This window comes from Felis catus, chromosome A1 (assembly GCF_018350175.1).
Source record: "Felis catus isolate Fca126 chromosome A1, F.catus_Fca126_mat1.0, whole genome shotgun sequence".
Taxonomy (NCBI): Eukaryota; Metazoa; Chordata; class Mammalia; order Carnivora; family Felidae; genus Felis; species Felis catus.
Window position 1 is genome coordinate 106,369,322 of NC_058368.1, and position 23,372 is coordinate 106,392,693.

The 23,372-nt window shown below is 41.4% G+C and overlaps 1 protein-coding gene across 1 annotated transcript; it reads left to right on the forward strand.

Moving 5' to 3' along the window:
* Window positions 1-254: 254 nt before the first annotated feature.
* ISOC1 (isochorismatase domain containing 1) lies at window positions 255-17,933 on the forward strand. Its single transcript, XM_023254778.2, has 5 exons — window positions 255-610; window positions 9,973-10,092; window positions 10,202-10,405; window positions 12,035-12,151; window positions 16,815-17,933. Exons 1-5 carry the CDS (start codon window positions 308-310, stop codon window positions 16,959-16,961), a joined length of 891 nt encoding a protein of 296 aa, XP_023110546.1. The 5' UTR covers window positions 255-307; the 3' UTR covers window positions 16,962-17,933.
* Window positions 17,934-23,372: the final 5,439 nt, after the last annotated feature.

Here is a 23,372-nt window from a genome sequence, read left to right on the forward strand (position 1 = left end):
ACCTCCTCCGCGCACTAGACCCGCAGCCGGGCAGCCGGGCAGCCGGGCAGCCGAGACAAGTCCGGGTTGGAGGGGGCGGTCCCGGCAGCGGGCGCAGGCGCTAGCTAGCGCCTTCACCCAGGCCCCACCGCCCAGCCCTCAGTCGCGGTCCGCCCCCTGAGGGGCGGAGGAGGGCGCGCGAGCCGCGGCCGCCAGGGCCCGCCCCTTCGCCTTCCAGAGCAAGCGGGCGGCGCGGGGAGGCGGGGCCCCGGCGGCCGGCCCTGTCTGCGCCTTGCTGGCCTCGGAGCTGGCAGACGCTCGGGGGAACATGGCGGCGGCGGAGCTGGCTGTCCCGGCGCTCCCCAACAGCGGCGGCGCGGGGGCGCCGTCGGGCACGGTCCCCGTGCTCTTCTGCTTCTCGGTTTTCGCGCGGCCCTCGTCCGTGCCGCACGGCGCGGGCTACGAGCTGCTCATCCAGAAGTTCCTCAGCCTGTACGGCGACCAGATCGACATGCACCGCAAATTCGTAGTGCAGCTCTTCGCGGAAGAGTGGGGCCAGTACGTGGACCTGCCCAAGGGCTTCGCGGTGAGCGAGCGCTGCAAGGTGCGCCTCGTGCCGCTGCAGATCCAGGTGGGTCCCGCCGGAGGGCCGCGCGCCCAGCCGCTGCTCCCGGTCCCGGTGCGTCTCTGTCTCCGCCCCCGCCGCGCTCCTCAGGTGCCCCGCGCCGCCCTGGCGCCGGGCCCTGCGCGCCTCGCCGGCTTGGAAGGGCGGTGGGGCGATCGCAGTCCTCGGGGACGGCCCAGAGAATGGGCCAGTAGGAAGGTGACGGTCAGCAGCTGTCCGCCCCCGAGGCGGGGGCGGGGGCCTCCCAGCGGGTCGCGGCGCGAGCGAACGCCCCCACGTGTGTGGTCCTCGATCTCCCGCATCAGCTTTGTGTGCTTGGAGCAAGTCCAGCCGCCTGCGTAACCTAAGGGCTGCGCGGTACTAGCTGTGATTTTATTTTGGGCTCATGCCGAATGGGGTAAAGAGTTGATGCGGAGTATTGGCCTTAGGGTTACCCGGAGTTGTGTTTACCACTTGCGGAAACACAAACTTCAGGAGTTACACCTTTCCCCCTCCTCTCCCCAGCTTTCAGTTTCTGGAGCTTAAGCTTCCCCTAACCTTAAGTGAAATAACCATTTGCGTAGCCTTTTCCTGGTATCTGGCTACTTGAATCTGTTGATTATATATGCGTCGCCTACGTTGAAAAAGTCATTTGACTCTAGGACTGTAATACCTTGTTAATTACCCAACTTTTCCTAGACCACGATTTTCTGGCTTGAGAAAGTTGATGCACCTGAGGATTATTTTATAGCTTAAAATTTTTTTTTTTTTGAAGCTGTGCCGTAATACCGTGCGGGTTTGTCTCCTGTCCTTTTTACTCTCAGAAGATTAACTGGAGGATTTATATTTTTGAAAAGAAAGAACGTAAGGTATATTTTAAATACTACACTGTCCACATTTTTTTTTTCTTTAGTTGAGAAACTGATAAGCTATTTCTTCCGAAGACCAAACTGAAATGTGGGATTCAGGCTTAGAAGACATTTTAATATTCAAATGTCATATTCTTAAGATTATTCTCTAGATTCGTTTTTTCCAGCTGTATTCGGCTGCAGAATTGGTCTTGTTTCCTGTCACACCAGCACCCATGCCAGAAGCTTCCAAAGCAGGTACTTTTTACTTGGATAAATTTCTTAGGTTCAGAGGACAAAGGCAGTGAGATTCCATTGTCTCTTCCTGGAGATCCTAAAGGGATATCTCTGATCCCCCAGAATTTGCCCTGGTGTCCATGCTGGGAATTGTGGTTTGTAGGTGTTTACTACACCCCCATTTTTATGTCTTCAAGAGTTTTCGTGGCTGACACGTCTTTGCAACCTTCTTTGTCAGTGTATTTAGATAATTGCTGCCAAAATACCCAAGAAGTTGGATGCCCCTTTGACAAATCCATTAATAAAGGCCAGAATCCAAACACTAACTGAAGAGATATGGAGCTATCCTGAGGATGCAGACTTCTTTGTGATGCATTTCCTGTAGTGGTTGGGAGGGAGGGTGGGCAGTTCCCTGATAAGATGTTATGCTGAATCAGGGACTGCCCACCCCACATCTGTAAGTGTTCCCCCCACCCCCCTGCCCAAGATAAGATCTTTTATTTTGAAAAATTCAATGCCCAGGTATGCCAACTCTTTTTAATTAAACATGTGTATACCAGAAACAACCTATACATTCTCAAAAGGCATTATATAATTTAGGTCACTTGTGGCTTTTGAAGTATTTTGCTTGGTACAGAAGATAACAATTTTTTTGGTGATGATGTTTAAAATAAAAATTATAATAATAGCAGTACTCTGTTCCATCTTTTTAAAAATGTTATTTATACTTCACTAAATAGTCCAAGAATTCCTAAGCCACTGTTATATAATACTTCATATATTTCAAAGTTGTAAAAAATATTTTTCTTTTATATTATCTCATTTTAGTACTCATCATACTTTGACTTGTTCCGCTGGGTGCCTCCCTTAGCCTAAAAATAACGTGGAAGGACACACACCTCATATATATCCATAAACCTATTCTGAAGCCTGTTTTTGTGTATTTATGTCTGAGTATACTTAGAGAAGTGAAGGGGAAGCTATTTCTTTTCATGAACCCTTTATTACATGGTTTTGGAACCTAGCTGGTTTTAGGAACCTTTAGGTTTTAGGAATCTAAAGACATGGACATTTTGTAGCTAAATGAGACCATAGAGTTGATGACACCACCATTTGAGTGGCGGCGTTAAGTGCCTGGCACAATGAAAGCAAACATGGAAAAGACCCAGTTCTTGTTCCTTACCTGATACCGTAACTCTCACTTTGCAAAAGAGCAGAACAGATGGGAAATTGCCCAAGACTCCAAGGTGATGGTGGAGCTGGCAGAGCTGGGAAGGGCCTTCCTTTTAGCTGCCTATAGCTTTCATCTTTTCTTTTTGTGCTTAATGAAAGCATCACGCTGAATAGAAACCGGCCACAAACTTGAGCTTGTAATATCATTTGTTTTGCTGGTGCTCATTGCTCTTTGTTATCGATGCCTGTCGCTTAGGAAGGCTCAAGATGGCCCATCATTGAGGTGCTGCTACTGGGCATGGCAGGCCCCTTCTCCCAGAAGCAGGGATAGAGAGCATAAATTTGGCCAAATGTAGTCCACTGCTTAAATAATGTAACTTGTTATTTTTTCTTCCTGAACACAGACCTTAGAGCCTCGAGGGCCCTGGCTCACATACTGTATATTCTAGAATTTATTCTCAATTTACATAGGGTTGTGACTTTGCTTCATGCTTGTTCTGACTGCTACTGCTACTGACCTTGTAAAACACAGTGGTCGCTTGTGCCATACTGTCTGCACCCTGGTTGGTTAAGCAGTTCTGTGGGGACTGATCTTTGAGACTGCCGTTGCCAGTGTTGGACCTTTGTGTGTCTTCTCTGAAACACTGTCAAAATGACCGAGTGTCCGTTGACAGCTCAGGTAGCTGCAGACTGCTCATGTTTCAAGCATGGTTTATGTGTCTTCTGCTTTGTCAGAATGCTTGAAGTCTGAGGAATTTTGAGACACAGAAGAAGAAATGTAAATGAAAGGATTATACGGTGGGAATTTAGGTCATTTTTATAACTTACAGTTTTTAATTTTTCGAAAGGTGTTTCCCAATTTTTAACTAATTGAAACGTTCAACCCTGGGAATACCTGTAAATTTGATACCATATAACCACCACTTTATTTTCCAGCTTGTCACCAGGGAAAGCAGAGCCCAAACAGAAGGGAGGAAGAAATGGACATTTTAGGGAGGATGCCAGTGACGCCATTTTGCCTCCGTACATACGAGGGAAGGCTCTGGCAGCTTTGTGTGGGCAGAAGATAAGGGCTTCCCTGGGAAGGTTATTTTGACCTTTCCTGAGATGGTTAATTGGGAGGGGATTTGACTCCAGCTTTCGCTTTCTTGGAGGTTTGTTGCTACTGTTACTGTTTTTAACAGGGGGCATGGACATTTTTAGCTAGAAGAGACCCCAGGGTTTGTGGTGGGAAGGGAGAGAAGGCAGGGTTTGGAAAGAAGAGGGAAAAGAAGCTGTACCCCCTTGGGCTTGCTGAAAAGAAGCTGTACCCCCTTGGGCTTGCTGGTTTGAAGGTGGCGATGTTTGATAACGAAACCTTTACCGTGGGAGCATGTAGGAAGAGCAGGAAAATGATAATGATGAGAAACAGTGGAGAAGCAGGCCTGACAGATCTCTGGGAGGTGACCAGTGTCAGGGCGCTGAGAGGAAACAGCTGGATCTTGAGGGTGTGGTTTGCCTCTACTCCATTGGTTCAGTGGGGTTGTGTGTGTGTCACGTTCAAAAAGTTAACATTTAACACTTTGGATTACTGCCCAAAGCATTGTGTATCCCCCCCCCTCCCCCCCACCCCGTGGAGGTTACCTGTAAATTTGTGTGTTCATGACACTCTGTGTTTCAGAGTGGAACCTGTTCATTTTTTGATTGATTACATGCAGCTCATTGGATCCTTGACGTAGCCCTCTGAGGGAAATGCTGTTTGGTTGCTTTGTTAAGAAACTGCTGTTTGAAAATGTTAATGATTTGTCCCATTTCACATAATTGAGTTTAGTGAAATTGAGATTTGGTCTCAGATTCCAACGCCCGCAGCTCTGTGGTGTAGGGAGCCTTGTAACCCCAGGGGAATCACATCGCTGAAATCTGTTTTCAGGGAGTCAGTCCTCGAGCAAGGCCTTACTGTTACTGTGGTAATCACATTTGCTTGGAAACACTTCTCAGTGAAATAATGATACCCTGTACCCCTTTGGACTCTCTCCCAAGCACATCATTCATGCCTATCTTGTGACTGTAATAGACTCCTACAATTTTGAACACATCATATTTACAATTCCAAACTTTTTTTTTTTTTTTTTTGAAAGAACAGGTGAGAGAGGCAGAGAGAGAGAATAGAATCTCAAGCAGGCTCCTTGCTCAGCAAAGAGCCTGAGGTGGAGCTCAGTCCCACGACCGTGGGATCATGACCTGAGCCGAAATCAAGTCAGATGCTCAACTGACTGAGCCACCCAGGCACCACTACAATTCCAAACTTTAATCATTCCTAAAGGTACACAGTTTACACACTGTAGTAGTTCGCCCTGGAAGGCTGCTGTAACAGAGTGCCACAAACTGAGTGGCTTATACGACAGAGATCTGTTTCTGCACAGTCCTAGAGGCTAGTGATCAGGGCTGACTCCTTTTGAGGGCTGTGAGGGAGAATCTGTTCCATGTTTCTTTCCTGGCTCTTGGTGGTTTGCTGGCAGTCTTCAGCATTGCTTGGCTTATAGACCCATTACCTTAATCTCTGCCTTCAATTTCACAAGGCCTTCTCTGTCCAAATTTCCCCTTTTTATAAGGAGACTGGTCATGTTGGATTAGGCACTCACCCTTCTCCATTGTGACCTCATCTTGACTAGATTTTCAGTGATTCTGTTTCCAAATAAAGTCACTCTTTGAGGTACTGGGGGTTACGAATTCACCATATGCATTTTGAGGGACACAATTTAACATATAACACCATGTATTACTTTTACGGAAGAACAGAACTGGTACACAGAGCATCCCTAAGCAAGGCCAGCCTCCCTGTATGTGTCTGCCCTGAGTAACCTGAGGCACTCAGCATGGGAGGTACAAGTTCCTTGCAGATGTACAGCCATTGTGAGAAAATGGTTAGAACACATTTTCACTAGAAGAGGGGAAAATAGTGTCATGTTAATGGTTATAATGTACTTGGGGATGAAAAGTTTTTTGTCTTTGAAATCTAAGGTCAAATAACAGCTATGACAGTTCTTAAGAAAGTGGTCACCAGTTTATATTGGAACACTTTTTTGTTGGGGAAGCTACTGGCTCCAATCAATTTTTTGCATTCAAATATTTATTGGAATATGTATTACCTGTATGTGTATATACAGGGTTGTTTGTAGATATATAGATATATGAAGGTGTGTATGTATACATCCATATATTTTTATATGTGAGTTTTTCATGATTCCTGAATATGCATCGATCTGTAGTTGTATTTTGCTTGTGATGGCATTTGGTCAACACCACTTTTAATTTGCTAGCCTGCAAATTCTCTTCCACGATCCATTCCTGGATTCTAATTATTTAGTTGTCATGTCTTCCGAGGTCCCCCTCGACTATGAAAGTTTTTCAGACTTGTACTGTTTTTGATGTCGTTGACAATTTTGAGGCATACTGGTCAGATATTTTGGTAGAATGTACCTCAGTTTTGGTTTATCTGATGTTTTTCTAGTGCTTAAAATGGGGTTTTGGGATTTTGAGAGCCAGATCATGAAGGTTGTTGTCATCACATTTTGTCTTATATGCTATCAATATGACCTCTCAGATTATCTCAGTTTTGATCACCTGGCTGAGGCAATGTCTACCAGGTTTTTCCATTACAAAGTCACCATACTCCCTCTATATTCTACTTTGAGGAAGCAAGTTACTTGGTGCAGACCATGTCCTAGGGGGTGTCAGGAGTTAAAGTCTGACTCGCTGGGAGAAGGCTATCCGGGCATTTTTCATTAACTAAGTTATAATCAAATCATCGCTGCATTATAATGTGCCTTGCCATTATCTCTGTGGTTTCTCTCTGTGTTTGCTGAAGGCCTGCAGGTAAGTTCCTATACTAGAAGGGTTTTGCAAGGTGGTGAGGATTTTATGGCTGCATTTTCTGACGTCCCCAGTCTTTGACTACTAATGACATATATCTGATGTGGTTCCTTGCCTGGAACAGGATACCTCACAGTCTGAAAGGAGATAGAGGGAAGCACCAGGTAACAGAAACCCCAGGAGACCACAACTCTCAATATTTAGGATTTCTGGGTAGGTGAGGTTTTATTCCTTTCAATATCCCGATATTGAGTATTTTGACCATTTTAGTATTGTGGTCCTGGGGTATTATATAATTTAACATTCTCTGAGTTGAGCGTGCTCTAAAACGATCTTGTCCCAGTTTATACGTTATGCACATACTGTTACTCCTCCAGTAGAAGGCTAGAGTGTGGAACTAGTTGAATTGTGATCTGCTTTTATTGTATTTTGAATCTTTTCTCTGTCATCTATCATTTCTTGCTGATACCAGTTTGCCTGTCTCCAGCAGTTTCCTTTCTGGTTTGCCGTTTATAACCTTTTGTGAATTTAGAGTCCGCACAACCAACCGTGTTAAGAATGTATACAGAGTTTGTCCATTATCTGAGATGAGATCTGTGAGCTGAAGATACAGCAGGTATGAGCTGTAAGGATGATAGTGCGTGTCCGTCCAGCACACTTAAACCTTTCCCCGTTTACTTTGCCTGCTTCCTGCTCTCATAGCCGTGGACTGGCGAGAATGGCTGAGTTGCATTGCTATAATCTGAAACAGACCAATTGTGGGTAAGCTGCATTTTGTAGTGTGCCCTAAACACATTGTGGATGACTAGGGACCCACTTGGATTTTGAGCCCTTCTAGCCAAAATTTAATTTTTACTGAGAATTTAAAGTACATATTCATATATAGTGGTTGGTTTTTAAAATTGTGTCCTGAGTACCTCTGTATACATCATACTGCTTTGGAAAAGGACCAAAATGGAGGCATGACACCTGCATTAAAATTAAAGTAAGCACACAGTTAAAGATACAATGTATAATTTAAGATGACTGAATATTTATTTTAATCAGACTGTATTGGCAAAGCAGGAAAACCCTGTACCTAATGTTCGAATTACAGATGGCACACCCATTCTGCCATGACCTTGGTGTTGCATGTCTGTAGAGTTCACACCAAAGGAAGGTTGATGCCAGAGTGCCTCAGACCAGCACGTAGATAATAAAGTACAAAGTTACTAGGACAGTCATACCACTCAGGATAAAAGATTCCTTTTAATGATTCATTTAATTCCTGTAGCAGTTGTTTCCTGAGAAGTTGCCCTGGGCACTGACACTAAGGCAGGGTCTAGGGCCAGGCTGGTGGGGAAGCCACCGCCATGTGATTGGGACGTGGGTTTCTTTAGGAAATTATTAACAGCTATTATCTATGGATGGTTTTAGGGCAAAACAGGGTAGCTAGAGGGGAGACTTAGGAGGTGGCTAGTAAGAGGAAGAGTATGGGTTCATTCAGGACCGGGCTGCTTCCTTTATATATATGCTCTCTGAAATTAGAGAAGGTAGGAAGGAAAGAAGCATGGGCCTTGAAGAATCTATGAGTGACATTAAATTCTTATATTCAACAGTGGTTTTTACTTTTTGGTAAATCCATATTGGGCCCAAGTTGTAGCTCAACTACAGTAATTAACGTAAAGCTTGGTGATCTAATGCCTGCTTTTAACCTTAATTCGTTAATTTCCTGATGGTGATGAATCTTTTTAAGAAAGCAAATGTCACCTTTATGTCTGTTTAACAGTGGTGATGTGTTTGGCATCATTTTATTGCATTTCTTTTTTGAACTCTAAGAAGTTATTCCTGAGAACGGCATCTTGATATTTTTGTGTTGATGACAGCAGCAAGCCTGGAGGTTTTTTTTTTTTTTTTAAGTTTATTTATATATTTTTGGGGCAGAGAGAGAGGGGAGGCAGAGAATCCCAACCAGGCTCCTCACTGTCAGCGCTGAGCCCATCGTGGGGCTCGAGCTCATGAACAGTGAGGTCATGACCTGAGCTGAAAAGAAGAGATCGTGAGTCAAACACTTAACTGACTGAGGCACCCAGTGGATTGCCCAGTGGATTTCTGTTTTTTTAGATATATGTTTCCTAGTCTCTGCTACAGATTATTTTCATTGTTACTTTTCATACTTGTAAGCATTGCCAGCATCAAATTTAAGTTGTTTACTATCATAACGTTTTTTTCCAATTACAAAAAGCAGTGCGCATTTTTATTTATTTTTTATTTTACTTATTTAGTGCGTGTGAGAGAGAGTGGAGGAGGGGCAGAGGGAGAGGGTGAAAGAGAGAATCTTAAGCGGACTCCATGCCCCAGTGCTGAGCCCAGTGTGGGGCACGATCTCGCCACTGTGAGATCATGACCCGAGCTCAAATCAAGATTCAGATGCTTGAGCCACTCAGGCACCCCAGTGTGTATTTTTAAATATTATTGGGAAGGGTTTTTAAATAGCATTTGGAGAATATAAGAAAACCATAAAGAAAAAAACATTGCTAACTCCCGTTAAAACAGTTAGTGATAGAATGTATAATTTAAGATGACTGAGTATTTATTTTAATCAGACTCTGTTGGCAAAGTAGGAAAACCCTGTACCTAATGTTCGAATTACAGATGGCACACCCATTCTGCCATGACCTTGGTGTTGCATGTCGGTAGAGTTCACACCAAAGGAAGGTTGATGCCAGAGTGCCTCAGACCAGCACATAGATAATAAAGTACAAAGTCACTCGAACAGTCATACCACTAAAAATAAAAGTGGTATCTACTTGTTAATACTCATATATTTGCTTCTTCTTCTTGATAATAGTCTCCTATATTTGCTTCTGTCTTCTATTTGTATTTTTACATTATTGAAATACTATTGAACTGTGCTCTCTTTTTAAAATTAACATTAGATTATGAGCATTTCTTTGTAGATGGCTCAAATTTTTTGAAAACTTATTGCATATGTTATTTTGGTTCTCTAAAAAATGTTTTATCATGTGAACGTGTTAAAATTTGTGTAGTCATTTCTGTATTGTTGGTCCTTGGTTTATTTCTAATTTTCACTATTGAAAGCAATTCAGGGAACATCTTTGGATAATTTTTGTTTGTTTGTTTGTTTTGTAATTCGAATCATTTCTTTTAGGTAATAGTGGTAGAAATTGACTTACTGGGTCAAACAGTAGGAACACTTTTCTCCTTCATTGACCTCCACTGAAAATAAATGTCGTTGTATAACGAGTGCTAAATCATTCTTTTTTCTTTTTTTCTCAGCTCACCACCTTGGGAAATCTTACACCTTCAAGCACTGTGTTTTTCTGCTGTGATATGCAGGAACGATTCAGACCAGCCATCAAATATTTTGGGGATATAATTAGTGTGGGACAAAGATTGGTATGTTTGTTTGTTTATTTTTTCCAGTTTGCAGAAGCATGATATACATTTATATATATGCAAATTGTATATTACTAATTGTCTTTGTTTGTTTGTTTGTTTTTTCCAGTTACAAGGGGCCCGGATGTTAGGAATTCCAGTTATTGTAACAGAACAGTATCCTAAAGGTCTTGGAAGCACTGTTCAAGAAATTGATTTAACAGGTGTAAAATTGGTACTTCCAAAGACCAAGTTTTCAATGGTATTGCCAGAAGTAGAAGCAGCCTTAGCAGAGATTCCTGGAGTCAGGAGTGTTGTGTTATTTGGAGTAGAAGTAAGTACCTGTTGTTATGTTTTGGGCACAATGTCATTTGTAAAATCTTGATATGTCCACAGTGCCGTTTTGTAGATAGACTAGGTGGTAGGCGGTAGTAATGATGAAAAATAGCCACCCTTTATTAAGTGTTGACTGTGTGCAAGGCAGTGATCTGCATCTGTTAATTCGTTAAACACTCCCCAGTGAGTTTCTGAGCCAATTAAGTACTTTTCATCTCCCCCTGTTATGTAGATGAGGAAACGAAAATACAGACGTTGTACCACTTGCCCAGGGTCATACTGCTGGTTATGGGATGGAATTGAATTTGAATGTGGGTTGATTGATTGTTGAGCCTTTCCTTTTAACTACTTTTGGAGCACGTTTTTATTAAAGGCGTTATTTTTATTTATGTGTTGTAGGATTTCACGTTGGTCATGTTTTTGCTGTAGAAAAACCATAGAAATCATGTATTTCATTGTCCTTCACGCTTGATCGCTTACATACCTTTTTAAAGGAACAGAAAACCCATAGATTCTTAATGCTGATTAAAATGATTTTTTGATCTTTTGTTGGGTATCTTTGAATGGAATACATGTATTTATTCATAGCATTTAAACAACTATTGAATTATATTTAAAAGTTATGAAAACTGTAAAAACAATGCAGCCCAAATAGTGTTACTTTAATACACCTATGATGTACTGATGGTAGGATATATACAGTAGGTTTTAAGATGTAGCCTAGGGTTTAGATATACGTTACATATTTCTGTATTTTGACTTCGATAATGACAATATAGGGTAAGCTTGTTTGTATTAATGTCATGCCAAATACTGTTGCTGACTTCTGCACTTTTTTTGCTCATTCATCATTGTTCTACCTCATGCCTAATCAAAATCATCTTTGAACAGTCCTCCAGTGCTAATTTTAATGAAATGTCAGTTGATAATTCTCCAAAGCTCACTTGTCATGTGCACATAAGGTTGGCATCCTGGTATTACTGAAATGTGCTTTCATTGCTTATATAACCCAGTTATTGTTGGGACATGTTTTTACTCTGTATTCTCTGCTAATGAATTGTTACAAGTTAGTACTTACAAAAATGGAATCTATATAATACATCTGCTTGTGCTGTATACTGGATATTTTTTGCCTTTGTCCCTTGTTATTTTTAACTTGGCCTACCTTTACTACTGGGTACCCAGTAACAACTTAGTTTTTCTACTTGTTTCTCAATATGCAGGACTGCTGACTCATTCTTTGTGTTAGGCACTCAGTGTGAGTTCAGAAATAAACCCGACTGCAAGTGGCATCAAAACCGAGTGGTAGTAGTCAGTCGTATGAAGGTCATTCAGATGACAGATGAAAATCTTTAAAAAAAAAAAAAAAATTCTCACAGAGCTCTAAGAATATGTTCAAGTTCCTAGTGTGAAAAAAACGTGATGTAATCCAGTTCCTGACTTTACAATGAAGAAACCGAAGCCTGAGATGCTGTTTATTTTCAAGAGCACCTAGCAAGTTAGAGGCAAATCTAGGTGTAGGACAAGGTCGTGAGAGCTGTAGTATTCTTTCTGCTTTATCATGGTGTCACGCATTTGTAAAATGCTTTACTGCGTTTTTACGTATGATTTTTTACTTTCCTACTAGACTCATGTGTGCATCCAGCAAACAGCTCTGGAACTAGTTGGCCGAGGTATTGAGGTTCATATCGTTGCTGATGCCACCTCATCGAGAAGCATGATGGACCGGATGTTTGCTCTTGAGGTACTTGTCCTGGTTTCAAACAAATGATTGGTCAAATTTTCCAAATTAATTTGAAGAATAATGAGTACTTCACAGCAATGAAGGATTTACCTCTTCAGTTTGAGTTGTACTCTGACCATAGCGGACTCACTGACTTCCAGAGTCGTGTGCTGACCAACTTTTGAGGTCTTGCCACCATATTGTTTTAGATCTTCTGTCTCCTGTGGTCTGGAGTTCTAGTGATACCAAAAGCTCTTGCACATCTTTCATTGGACTTTGTTTTGGTTTGATGTTTGAACTTCTAAGAGGTATTCCAGAAAGCTTAGTCTGAACCATTTAGAGATTTGCAAATCAAAAACAGCCCACCTTGGTTTAACTCAGCCAAGATGTAGCCCAAAACTAGGGTGTGGTGGGCCTAAGACTGACTCTGCTTATGTTAAGCTTCCTCACATGTGAATCTCTGGGACTAGGAGGTATGTCACTGCCTGTGGACACCACTCAGACACATTGTTTCTTGGCTGTCTGCACCAGCGTGTCAGGTTGGATCATAGTCAGGGAATCAGTGATGTTTTGTCAAGGTTGCTTAACAGTCATCTTCTGTAAGCATTTTCTCTTCCTGTTGAGACGCGAACTACCACATAATTGTTTGAAACATTCACTCCACGTTGTGGATTGTTCTCTTTCTCTCTCTCTTGTTTAATTCTAATTCTGTAATAATTTTAGAGTAATGTCCATGTGGATTGAGTTGGCAAGTTTTTTAACTGATTATTTCTGTTGAGAACGGGAAATACAGATTGTTGTTTTTTGTTTTTTGTTTTTGTTTTTGTTTTTTTTTTTGAGATCCTCCAGTGTTGGGGCACAAGCTGGCCTGTGAACCACTTTCTCTGTTGGGTTGCTAAATCATTTCGTTAGCTCACAGTGTGCCCAAGGGTGGTGAGGTAGGGCAAATGAAAAAGAGTCAGAGGGAAGAAAGGAGAAAAGTCAGTGCAGAGGGTTGATGCAGAGGCATCTGGGGAATTGGCAACAGCAGTTGTTCTAAGGCCCTGGTTGGCCATCCCTTCTCTAGGAGGGCCGAGGTCCAGAACTTGGAATACTACAAACATCCAAAAAAAAAAAAACAATCTTACTTCCTTATAATAAGTTGCAAGGACTTCTGTCATACATTCAAGTAAGTTTTTGAGACATGTCTTTATATTATGGCATTTATCAAGTTTGTTGGCAGTTCTGTCTTCTCACCAGACAGACTAAAAACATAGTCAGGATATTTACTCATTCTTTCAGAAGTAGTCTCATCTCAGTGATGAGGAGTCAAAACACTGGAGGGATAATACTGGTTTGAATGCAGGTTGTGGCATTCAGTAAATCTGTGTCCAAGGACAATTTAGCTAGTACATATGGCCTCAGATTTCTTACTGGTGAAATGGAAATAATCATAGCCACTACATGGCAGGATTTGGTGAGGATTAAATGAAATAATGTGTTGATGGCATTTAGTGTAGTGCCTGATAACAGTAAACACAGGTTAGCTGCTGCATTTACTTTTATTGTTATTATTTATAATCGTCTCTATGAGGTTAGTCTTCTTTGAAACGTAGAAGCATTACATCAGCTTGTAATACCCAGAAGGTACCAGTCGTGAGAAGTTCTCAGGAGGGAAGGAAAGAATCTGGTGTGGGTGGCTTTGGCAGAGACAGAGCCCCCAGCACTGCCTTGGGGTCCAGTGTGGAGGTTGGAAAGTTAAAAAAGAATGAGGTCAGGTGTTGATGGAGGAGGCATGCCACATTGCACAGTTTTCTCTTAGTCTTTCTTAATTTTATATTTGAGGTGTTGTAGTTTATACCTCATTTATTGGGAGAAATGTTAAGTATCTTTCTTTTAACATGTGACTTTGAAAGTTAAATAGCAATCGGGCCAGCTTCCTTCTTTGTTCCTTTAGAACACAACCACCTAAGGAATTCCTGAAACTCCCCATATTCCCCGTTGAGATTATTATACTAAGATGATTTATAATTACTATTACTTAAACTTCTATGCCAGAGTTTGTGGTATGTGGGTTATTCGACAAAATATTTTGAGCACCGGCCATCTGTCAGGCATTGTTTCTTTCAACTAATAACTGGTAGGGTAAATGCAAAATAAAAGAGAAGAAAACCCTCTCTGGAACTTGATACCCTTGTACTTGTGGAGGTTTGTTGATATTGGTTGGAAATGTACTGGGTTTTGTCTTTGTTTTGCACTTTGCCCTCTCTGAAGCTGTCATGGCTTTGTGCCCTTGCATTTGGAGATTTGTGGATCAAAGTAACTTTTCTTTTTCGGAGGCCTCTTTGGACTGTTTTTGCAAAGTGTAGGGGATGAATTTCAGAAGCCTAATAAGTTATATATCTGTGTGCATTAAAGATGTGCAGTTTTAACTGCCCCTTTTGAGTCCAGGAAAGAAAGAGAGTTTGGGACCGGTACTGTAGGTGTCCTCACACCTCATGTTGTTGTACACGAACCTGCCTATGTCTGGACAAGTTGGTGCTTTTCTGTCTCTGCTCAGGTACCTTTCAGTTGGGGCTGGCAGGCACCATGGGAAGGTCTGGGAGTCTGTTCTAAAAGCTTTGCACATTGCTGAGCCATGCCTCCCTCATACAGGTTCTTGGCTTGATTAGTTTTGAGTCCAGTCACTACTGGCCATATCTCCATCTTGGAGCTAAGTAACACTGTGTAGGTTTCAGTTGACTAATATGTGTTTCTGTGCCTCGAGCATTCCAGCCTATTCCTGCCACGGTGACCCGCCTCAGCGTCACTGAGGATTGTTGGCCTGCGGTCAAGCAGATTGTGGTCAGCAGAGCACTAGGGAAAGTTGGTTTCTTCAGGAGTCATCTGATTTCTTCCTTCCATCTGGGAACAAACAGTTCTCTGTCCTTCTTGCCTCACTAAGGAACTAGAGAGATAAGCAAGGACTGACCTCTTTTGGCACTCTTGAGTGTAAAGCACTCTTGCGGACACTGAAAGTATGTGATTGGGATTCAGAGCAAATCATTGAAAGTCTGCTGGTTGAACCTTGGTCAGTGAGGAAGGCTGGGCAGGGCCGCCAGCTAGTGAGGGAGGGAGCTGCATCTGAAGACATTCACACAGCTGCGCTGCATCTAGTCTCATATTTGTCCCCTGCCCTTGTCTCCGAACCTAGCACACAGCCCTGGAGATTTCTTAGGGTTTTGGTATGGTAGGCAGAAGTTGACTAAAAGGCAAGGAGGAGGAAATTAGCTTCCAGAAGTCTTTAAGAAACTCAGAGATAACTTACCTGGGTTATTTGTCTCAACATAAAGAGTACTAGCGTAGCACGCTTGCTGTCTTTCCTCGCTCTTCCCTATGTAACTCTGCTGTTTGTTCATTTCTTTAGAGTTCTCGTCAGCTGCTCTGCGTGCCCTTCCACACTGGCTGTTGAGTCCAAGCTTGCTTTCTGAAGAGTAGGCTATGGCTCCTACTCCCTGCTGCGTCCTTGGCGTTAAAAAGGAAGGGGTTGCAATGCCCGTGGGAAAATTGGGCAGGTGCATCTACAGTCATCTGAAGGATTAACCTTCACTCTGCAAGGATGTCCTGGCTCTTCATGGGACTCCTTTATGAAGAGTGACTGATCTAGGTCATTTCTTCTGACCTGCCTGGGAATTATTTCTAACCACCTGTCTTCCATGGTTCTTTTAGTAGATGTTTCTTGGAATAGCAGTTGGCCAGTTTTTTCCCTGTAGTTTCTGATAACAGAGACATCTAAGAGTACCTCTCTACTCTAGAATTCTCATTCAGTTCTCGATCACTCTCTGCCTTTTTCTCGACTTTGTCTTCTTTGCCCTCTTCCTTCCCTCCTTGAGATTTCTGTCCTTGGTTCTTTATTATGGTTCCCCTGGGGCAATTTGGCAAGGACATTCATTGACCTGTCAGTGAAACTTTAGACAGCCTTAAATTTTATACTCGTGTTTAGTAATTCTGAAGTTTATGCTGGTGGCAGTGGTGGTGGTTCTGTTATCATCATCCCAGGGGCACATTCCTAGACCTTGCTTGGAGGTCTTCTTTTTTTTTTTTTTTTTTTTTTTAATTTTCTAAATTTCTTTTTGGTAATATTTATCTATTTTTGAGAAAGAGAGAGGGGCGGAGCGTGAGTGGGAGAGGGGCAGAGAGAGAGGGAGACAGAGAATCCGGAGCAGGCTCCAGGCTCTGAGCTGTCAGCACAGAGCCTGAAGTGGGCCTGGAACCGTGAGATCATGCCCTGAGCCGAAGTTGGACACCCAACTGATTGAGCCACACAGGTGCCCTCACTTGAAGGTGTTCTACCACTGGTCATTTCTTATTTACAGGAAGGACACACATGCTGTAGGTCACATGTTTGGAAATAGAGAAAAAAAAAAATCGTTGTGCCTTCATAGTCTTGATTTCTTTTCCTCCCTGGTACATATAAATCATAATATTAGCTATGTGTTTTCTTCTGCTTATTTCTTGTCCGTATTACGAATATAGAGAATAATCATAATGGGTTTCTGGTTTGTCTCCATGAGTGAATTTGATGGTATGACTAAGGACCATGGCTTTACTAGAGGACGCTAATTAACTGTGTCCTACCCTTGCTTTTGCTTCTGTAATATACTGTTCATTGTCATGCTTAGTTCTTGATTTGTCCTTATCTTTTTGTTTTTCGTTTTTTTTTAAGCGTCTTGCTCGAACTGGGATCATAGTGACGACCAGTGAGGCTGTTCTGCTACAGCTGGTGGCAGATAAAGACCATCCAAAATTCAAGGAAATTCAGAATTTAATTAAGGCGAGCGCCCCAGAGTCAGGCCTGCTTTCCAAAGTATAAGGACGTTTGAAGGACTGGTCTCTTCCTCGGCATCAGGTGACAGGACTGTAAGCCCAGACAAGCTCTTGTCTCTACTAGAATTAAAACGTTCAAGTCAAAAATTGGCTCTTCTTTTGCGCCTCTTAGTAAAACGTAAGCAGTTAGACCCTTCGGGTACCAGCATTTAGTTACAGTGTTGAAGGCTTCAGGTGCTGCTTTATTCCTTTTCTTTTTGTTTTTGTTTAATGTGCTTTTATTTATTAAAAATGATAATGGAGGTGCCTGTTTTGTCTTTACTGTACCACAGATCATTATTTTCTAAAGTGAATACTCTTGTGACGTTTTCTTAAATTGTGCACTGTAAAGAAAAATATGCCGATCATGGTTTGACTTTTGTAGTATCATTCAGATCTGTGTTGTAGTATGGATTCTGTGCTTTTACTTTACAGGTTGATTGAAAGAGGATTATTAGGTGAGAACTTAAAACAGGCCTTTGGATCATGTTACCCCTTTCCTTCACAATGCGGTCATCTTACTTGAGTGAGTTGCATTGATCTAACCAAACAAAATTATATTGGATAATTATGTTTCTTTCTTGAGTATGCTAATTTTCTTGTTCTAGTCATCATCGCAAATTCTGTTAATGTTCTTTTTTTTACTGGGATATTTTACCTAGAAAGACTCATTGGGCCGTTGTTTGTTTTAATTTTGTAAATGGAATGATTTACAATACTGTATAATTAGTGACGAGCTGACTTTGGCTGAATGTGTTTACAGCAATCTTGAATACATATTCTAATATGCACCAGATTTAGCAAAGAGTTAAAAAGCCTGGGTAAAATCGAGTTTTCCAGTGTCCATATTCTTATTTGATATTTTCTCTTCCTACCCTCCAAATATTACAATTAATGCAAAGGCTTGAGTAATGATTTGGTAGTATTAATTTTGTAGTCATTGCTACTCTTCAATAAATTTATTTTCTTTAAAAACTTATTAGAGGGTTTTAAAACTTTTTTTTATATTATGTGAAATATGGAACATTGCTGTCTTTTATATTAAAGTAATTAAAGAAAATGTATTATGTGAATGAAATTATTTTGTTCCCCACAATATAGCTCTAGGAGTACTATACCAGGCATTCGAATATTTATTTAAAGGTGTAAAACTTTTGACATTTAAAATCTCTCAACCAAAGGGAGTTGTCAAAGGAAAATCCTTTGCAGGTGGGGCAAATGGATTTTACTGAAGGGCCTTTTCATTATTTAAGAGTAATTGAATTGTTTATATTTCTTTTGTCATTGTAACAAACAGCAGCCAGCTGTCTTGTGGGTGTGGTTGAGTATTTTTTCCCCCAGCAAATTTGGGTTTCAAAAAAGAAGAATCAAAGATTTCTGCACATTCTAAAATAGTTTTTAATAACTTCAGCGTAGTGCTTTTCAAACTTTAATAAGATTGCAGTTCACCTGGGGATCTTGTTAAACTGCTTACTCTGGTTCAGTAGGTGTGGTGTAGGGCTTGACATTTTGCATTTCCACATAAAAGGCCACTTTGCACCAGTGCTGCTCAGAGCAGGGATTTAATCAACAACACCTGTTTCCCCGCCTCTTGTTCCCCCCCCCCCCCCAGGCCCTTTGTTTTTCCCGAAATACCACCACAGTGAAGCCTTGTCAGAGCTGAAACTAATTCCCTGATCCCCGAGTTAGTTTCCTATGGCTACCATAACAGATTACCACAAATTTAGTGGCTTAACACAACACAAATTTAATATTCCTACCGTTCTGTAGGTTAGAAGCCTGAACTGGGTGTCACTGGGCTAAAATCCATCTTTCTCACTAGATTGTCAGCTCTTTGAAAGCAGGACCTGTGCAGTTTCTAGACTCATTCTAAAAATATATTTTGAGAACCTGCTAAGTTCTAATCACCATACTATGTGCTGAGGATAAAAAGATGCCCGTGGGAAATTTCTGGTCCGATACAAAATCAGATGTATCATAGCCTCTCTGTAAATGTAAATTGAAATAGGTTATGTCAAAGGTTCAGGAATGTCAATAAACAGAAGTTCAGAGTAATTGTGAATCTGGCTTCTCCCTTCTTTCTTGCAGATCATCCAAAGCAAGGTCACATGGCCTTATTATTCTGGGAAGATTGAACTGATTTTAACACACTAGGCTTTGAATTTGGAAGTGTCTACAGTTTTGTAGGATAACAATATTCTTTTAACTGCTGTAAATAATGAAGTTGATAACATAAGCAGAACCATAGTTCAGTGTATTGAGCTGTAAGGGGGTTAGGAGAAGGATTAAGATGCTTCATTTATCAAAATGTGAAAATATCTGCAGAACTTTAAAATTAAAAGTAATAAGGGGCGCCTGGGTGGCTCAGTCGGTTGGGCAGCCGACTTCGCGGTCCGTGAGTTCGAGCCCCGCATGGGGCTCTGTGCTGACAGCTCAGAGCCTGGAGCCTGTTTCGGATTCTGTGTCTCCCTCTCTCTGACCCTCCCCCATTCGTGCTCTGTCTCTCTCTCTATCTCAAAGATAAATGAACGTTAAAAAAATTAAAAAAAAATTAAAAGTAATAAAAGTGATAACCTTCTCCAACCAGGAAAGTAAATAACCTGCTATATCAATTTAAATATCACAGTTCTCTAATTGGAATATTTTCCCTTTTTAAAAGTTGGTGTTTGGATAAATTTGACTAGAGCTGGCTGAAACTATAAAGATCGTGATCTCAAAGGTCCATTTTAGCTCTAAAATTCTAAAATGGTTTGGGGCACCTGGGTGGCTCAGTTTGTTGAATGTCCAACTTCAGCTCAGGTCATGATCTCACGGTCTGTGGGTTCCAGCCCCGTGTCGGGCTCTGTGCTGACAGCTCAGAGCCTGGAGCCTGCTTCAGATTCTGTCTCCCTCTCTCTCTGCCCCTCCCCCACTCATGCTCTCTCTCTCTCTCTCTCTCTCTGTCTGTCTCTCTGTCAAAAATAAATAAACATTAAAATTAAGAAAAAATTCTAAAATGACTTTATGTTACAAATGAGGCCTAGAGATAAATGGCTTTTCTAAAGATGCATAGATGGCTAAAGGCATAGTAGAATGGGAACCAGGTTTCTTTTAACACATCATCTTGTGCTTCCTGACATGAGTGGTTAATGCTATAAAGATGTTTGGAAGGAGAGGGGAAAAACAATAAAAGGGATACGTGTTACAGTCTATAAAACACACCCTTTACTTAGCAGAGCTAATGGGATATTCCCATGCTTATAGCTTTTCTTGTGCTGCAGTCTTCGATCTAGTATTCTCTCCAGGTGGCTTTCTCACTAATTCGGGAGGATGGCCGATAATGTAAAATTATTTTCATTGTCAAGTAACTACACATCAATATTTGCACATCATTAATGTTTCCTTAATCCTCCGTGGAGCATTTTTGTCAACGTCTAACCTTTGATTAAAAATAATTTAAAAATCACTAGGCTACCGTAATGAGATATATCAATTACTTAGATGAGATTGCAGTGGATTTTCTAAATAATTGAAATTGGCTTTTAGAATTCTTCCACATTGCTTTTCTTTTTCTTTTAGGTCTGAACAGATAACAAGAAAGTTTGTTTTTAGAAGAGATTGAAATCCAAAATGGTGTTTAAGTAAAAATAACCTGTTAATTCCTGTTGAGTAGAGTATACTCTTGATTTGCCGGCTGTAGGAAACAAAATTCTGAAATGGCACCCAAAGTTCCCACTTTGGTGTGGGAACACGCAGAGGCCCCTTCTCCCAGGCAGGCCGTTAAACACCCAAGGTCAGTATGGTGTTAAAGGGTTTTGCTCAGGTGATTCAAGTTTCAAATCAGTGCATCTTTTATTCTTTTAAGTTTTTTAATGTTTATTTTTGAGAGGGAAAGAGAGCATGAACGGGAAGGGGCAGAGAGAGAGGGAGACACAGAATCCGAAGCAGGCTCCTGGCTCTGAGCTGTCAGCACAAAGCCCAACTCCGGGCTCAAAATCACAAACCGCCAGATCATGACCTGAGCCAGAAGTCGGACGCTTAACTGAACAACCCAGGTGCCCCAAATCAGTGCCCCTCAATATAGGGAGGCTGGGTTTTGTGGCTTGTATCTATTCAGAGGAGATCTTAAAAGGGACTTGGCTCTTCCTGACAAAAGAGTGTGCAAGGGATTCCCCAGAGAGAGTCGGCTGCTGACTTTGAAGATGGAGGGGATCACAAGCCTCAAAATGCAGGTGGCTGGCAAAGGAACAGGGACTCACGTTATGCAAGCCAAAAGAGCTGAATTCAGTCAACAACGTGAGTACGATTTGGAAGAAGATTTTCCTCCAGGAGCTCCGGACAAGAATGAGGTCCTGCTGACACTTTGATTTCTGCCTTGGGAGATCCTGAGCAGGGAATGCAGCCTCCATGTGCCCAGACTTCTGATCTACAGAACTGTGAGGTAATACGTTTTCTTGTTTTAAGTCACTAAACTTGTGACAGTTGGTTACACAACAATAGGAAACTAATAATTCTTGATTTTATTTTATCTTATTTTAATGTGTAATCATCTTTACACGAAGAAAGGAAGGAAATAAGTGGGATGTTATCAAGAGAATAAAATAATGTTTTTATTTTATATTCCAGTTAGCTCCTATTTATGTGTTTCCAGAAAAGTGGGGCAGGAAGGAAAAATGTACGTCTTCTACGTCATATTAATACTGTGTTTTTTCATTGTCCTCGTTGGCTTTTTGTATTCTTGAGTTGCACAGCAAGTCAAGTTAGAGCACGCTTGTCATAGGAGGCTTCATTTCTTGATATAATTGTTAGTTGCACAGTACATTTTACTACCATACTCTAAAAGTCACTAGGCTTTAGATTTATTCATTGTTCTCGCAGCTGTTTCCTTGTTAAATTGTTCCTCCCTCTTCAGGCACTAAATGCAAGAAATGAAAGGGGTTGTGTCTCAGAACCTACAGTTAATACACAAGTACTCACTGTTGACGTATACTGAACACATGTGGCTCTGAACTGGGCTTTTGGAAAATGCATATTGTGCTTTCAGAATAGGCTGTTTGGCAGCCTCAGCTGAAAGTGTGGAATGCTTTGTAAACTACAGGTTGGAAATGTGCAGGGTTTTTTTTTTTTTTTTTCCCAGAGACTAAGACCCTAGAAAGAATGCATGATACCTGTGAAGAACACCCATGAAAATTGTTGGCTGCTACTCAAATGTTAGTAGTTACTTGGTTGTATAGCTCGTGTGCCAATAAGTAAGTGCTTTATTCTTTTAGAGAATTCGGCAGAACCAAATATCTTAGGATGCCAGTATTCGATTTCGTCAATTTGTTCATGCAGATAGATAACATGGTTTCTTCACAACATTGTATGTGCATGTGTTCATCACCTACCCTTCTCAAATGTGGAAAAAAAAAAAAAAGGTCGGGGTTGTCAGTGAAGGGCATTGGCAGGAAAAAGAAGAATGGGGAGTTTTCTTACTGGAAAAGTAGCCGCTGGTTATGTAATGCATTGAGAGGTCACACCTGGCTTCATTATTAATAGCTCTGGCACCTGAAGCAAATTTCTCATCTGCACAATGAAGAGAATGGACTACACTCCATCATGAGTAGGGTTCATTACAGTTGTAAATTCTATGCTGCACATTTTGAAAGTGAATTAAATTGAACATGTGTTTGAGTTCCCATCATCTTAGGAAATGTGCCAGGTATACCAAAATGCTTTGTGTCTATGAACTCAGTCCTCATATCCCTATGATGTAACTGAAGAACTGAGTGAGTAAGTAACTTGCCCAAGGCCATTGAGCTGGTTAGAAGTGGAGAGGTGGAGATTTTGATTGGAATTTAGATAGCTTTTTGCTGTGTGCCCTCTTGCTATCCTGCTAGGTGCTAAGGAGACCTCTAAAGAGCAAGCCGTAATAATGCTTTAAGCATGAGTGACAAATAGGTGTTCTTGATTCCCAAGTTTTTTCTTTTTTAAAATTTCTTTCGTGTTTATTTATTTTGAGGCAGAGAGATAGAGCATGAGTGGGGGAGGGGCAGAGAGAGAGCAGGAGACACAGAATCTGAAGCAGGCTCCAAGCTGTCAGCATAGAGCCTGACGCAGGGCTCGAACCCACAAACTGAGATCGTGAACTGAGCCGAAGTCAGACGCTCAATCTACTGAGCTGCCCAGGCACCCCCAAGTTTTTTCTTTATATAGATAACCTTTTTTGCTGTCTGAGATTTGCTATAAATAGCTTGATTTTTGTTTTGCAGACTTCCCCTTTTACTTTAAATATTTAATTTCTGTAGAGAGCTCCTTGAGAAACATGAAAATTTCACTAAATGTCAACCATCGTGCTCTCTTTAAACTTCCTTTGAAGGTTCATTAAATTGCTTCACATTTGCATTAAAAAATGCAGTTTTCTTACCTAGATACTGTTTATCGACTCCTCCAACCTATG

Excerpts from the sequence above, each read along its gene's own strand:
- ISOC1 (XM_023254778.2), top strand. The coding sequence starts at position 308 with ATGGCGGCGGCGGAGCTGGCTGTCCCGGCGCTCCCCAACAGCGGCGGC. Across the intron at positions 611-9,972 it reads TCGTGCCGCTGCAGATCCAG|CTCACCACCTTGGGAAATCT; the intron begins GTGGGTCCCGCC and ends TTTTTTTCTCAG. Across the intron at positions 10,406-12,034 it reads TTGTGTTATTTGGAGTAGAA|ACTCATGTGTGCATCCAGCA; the intron begins GTAAGTACCTGT and ends CTTTCCTACTAG.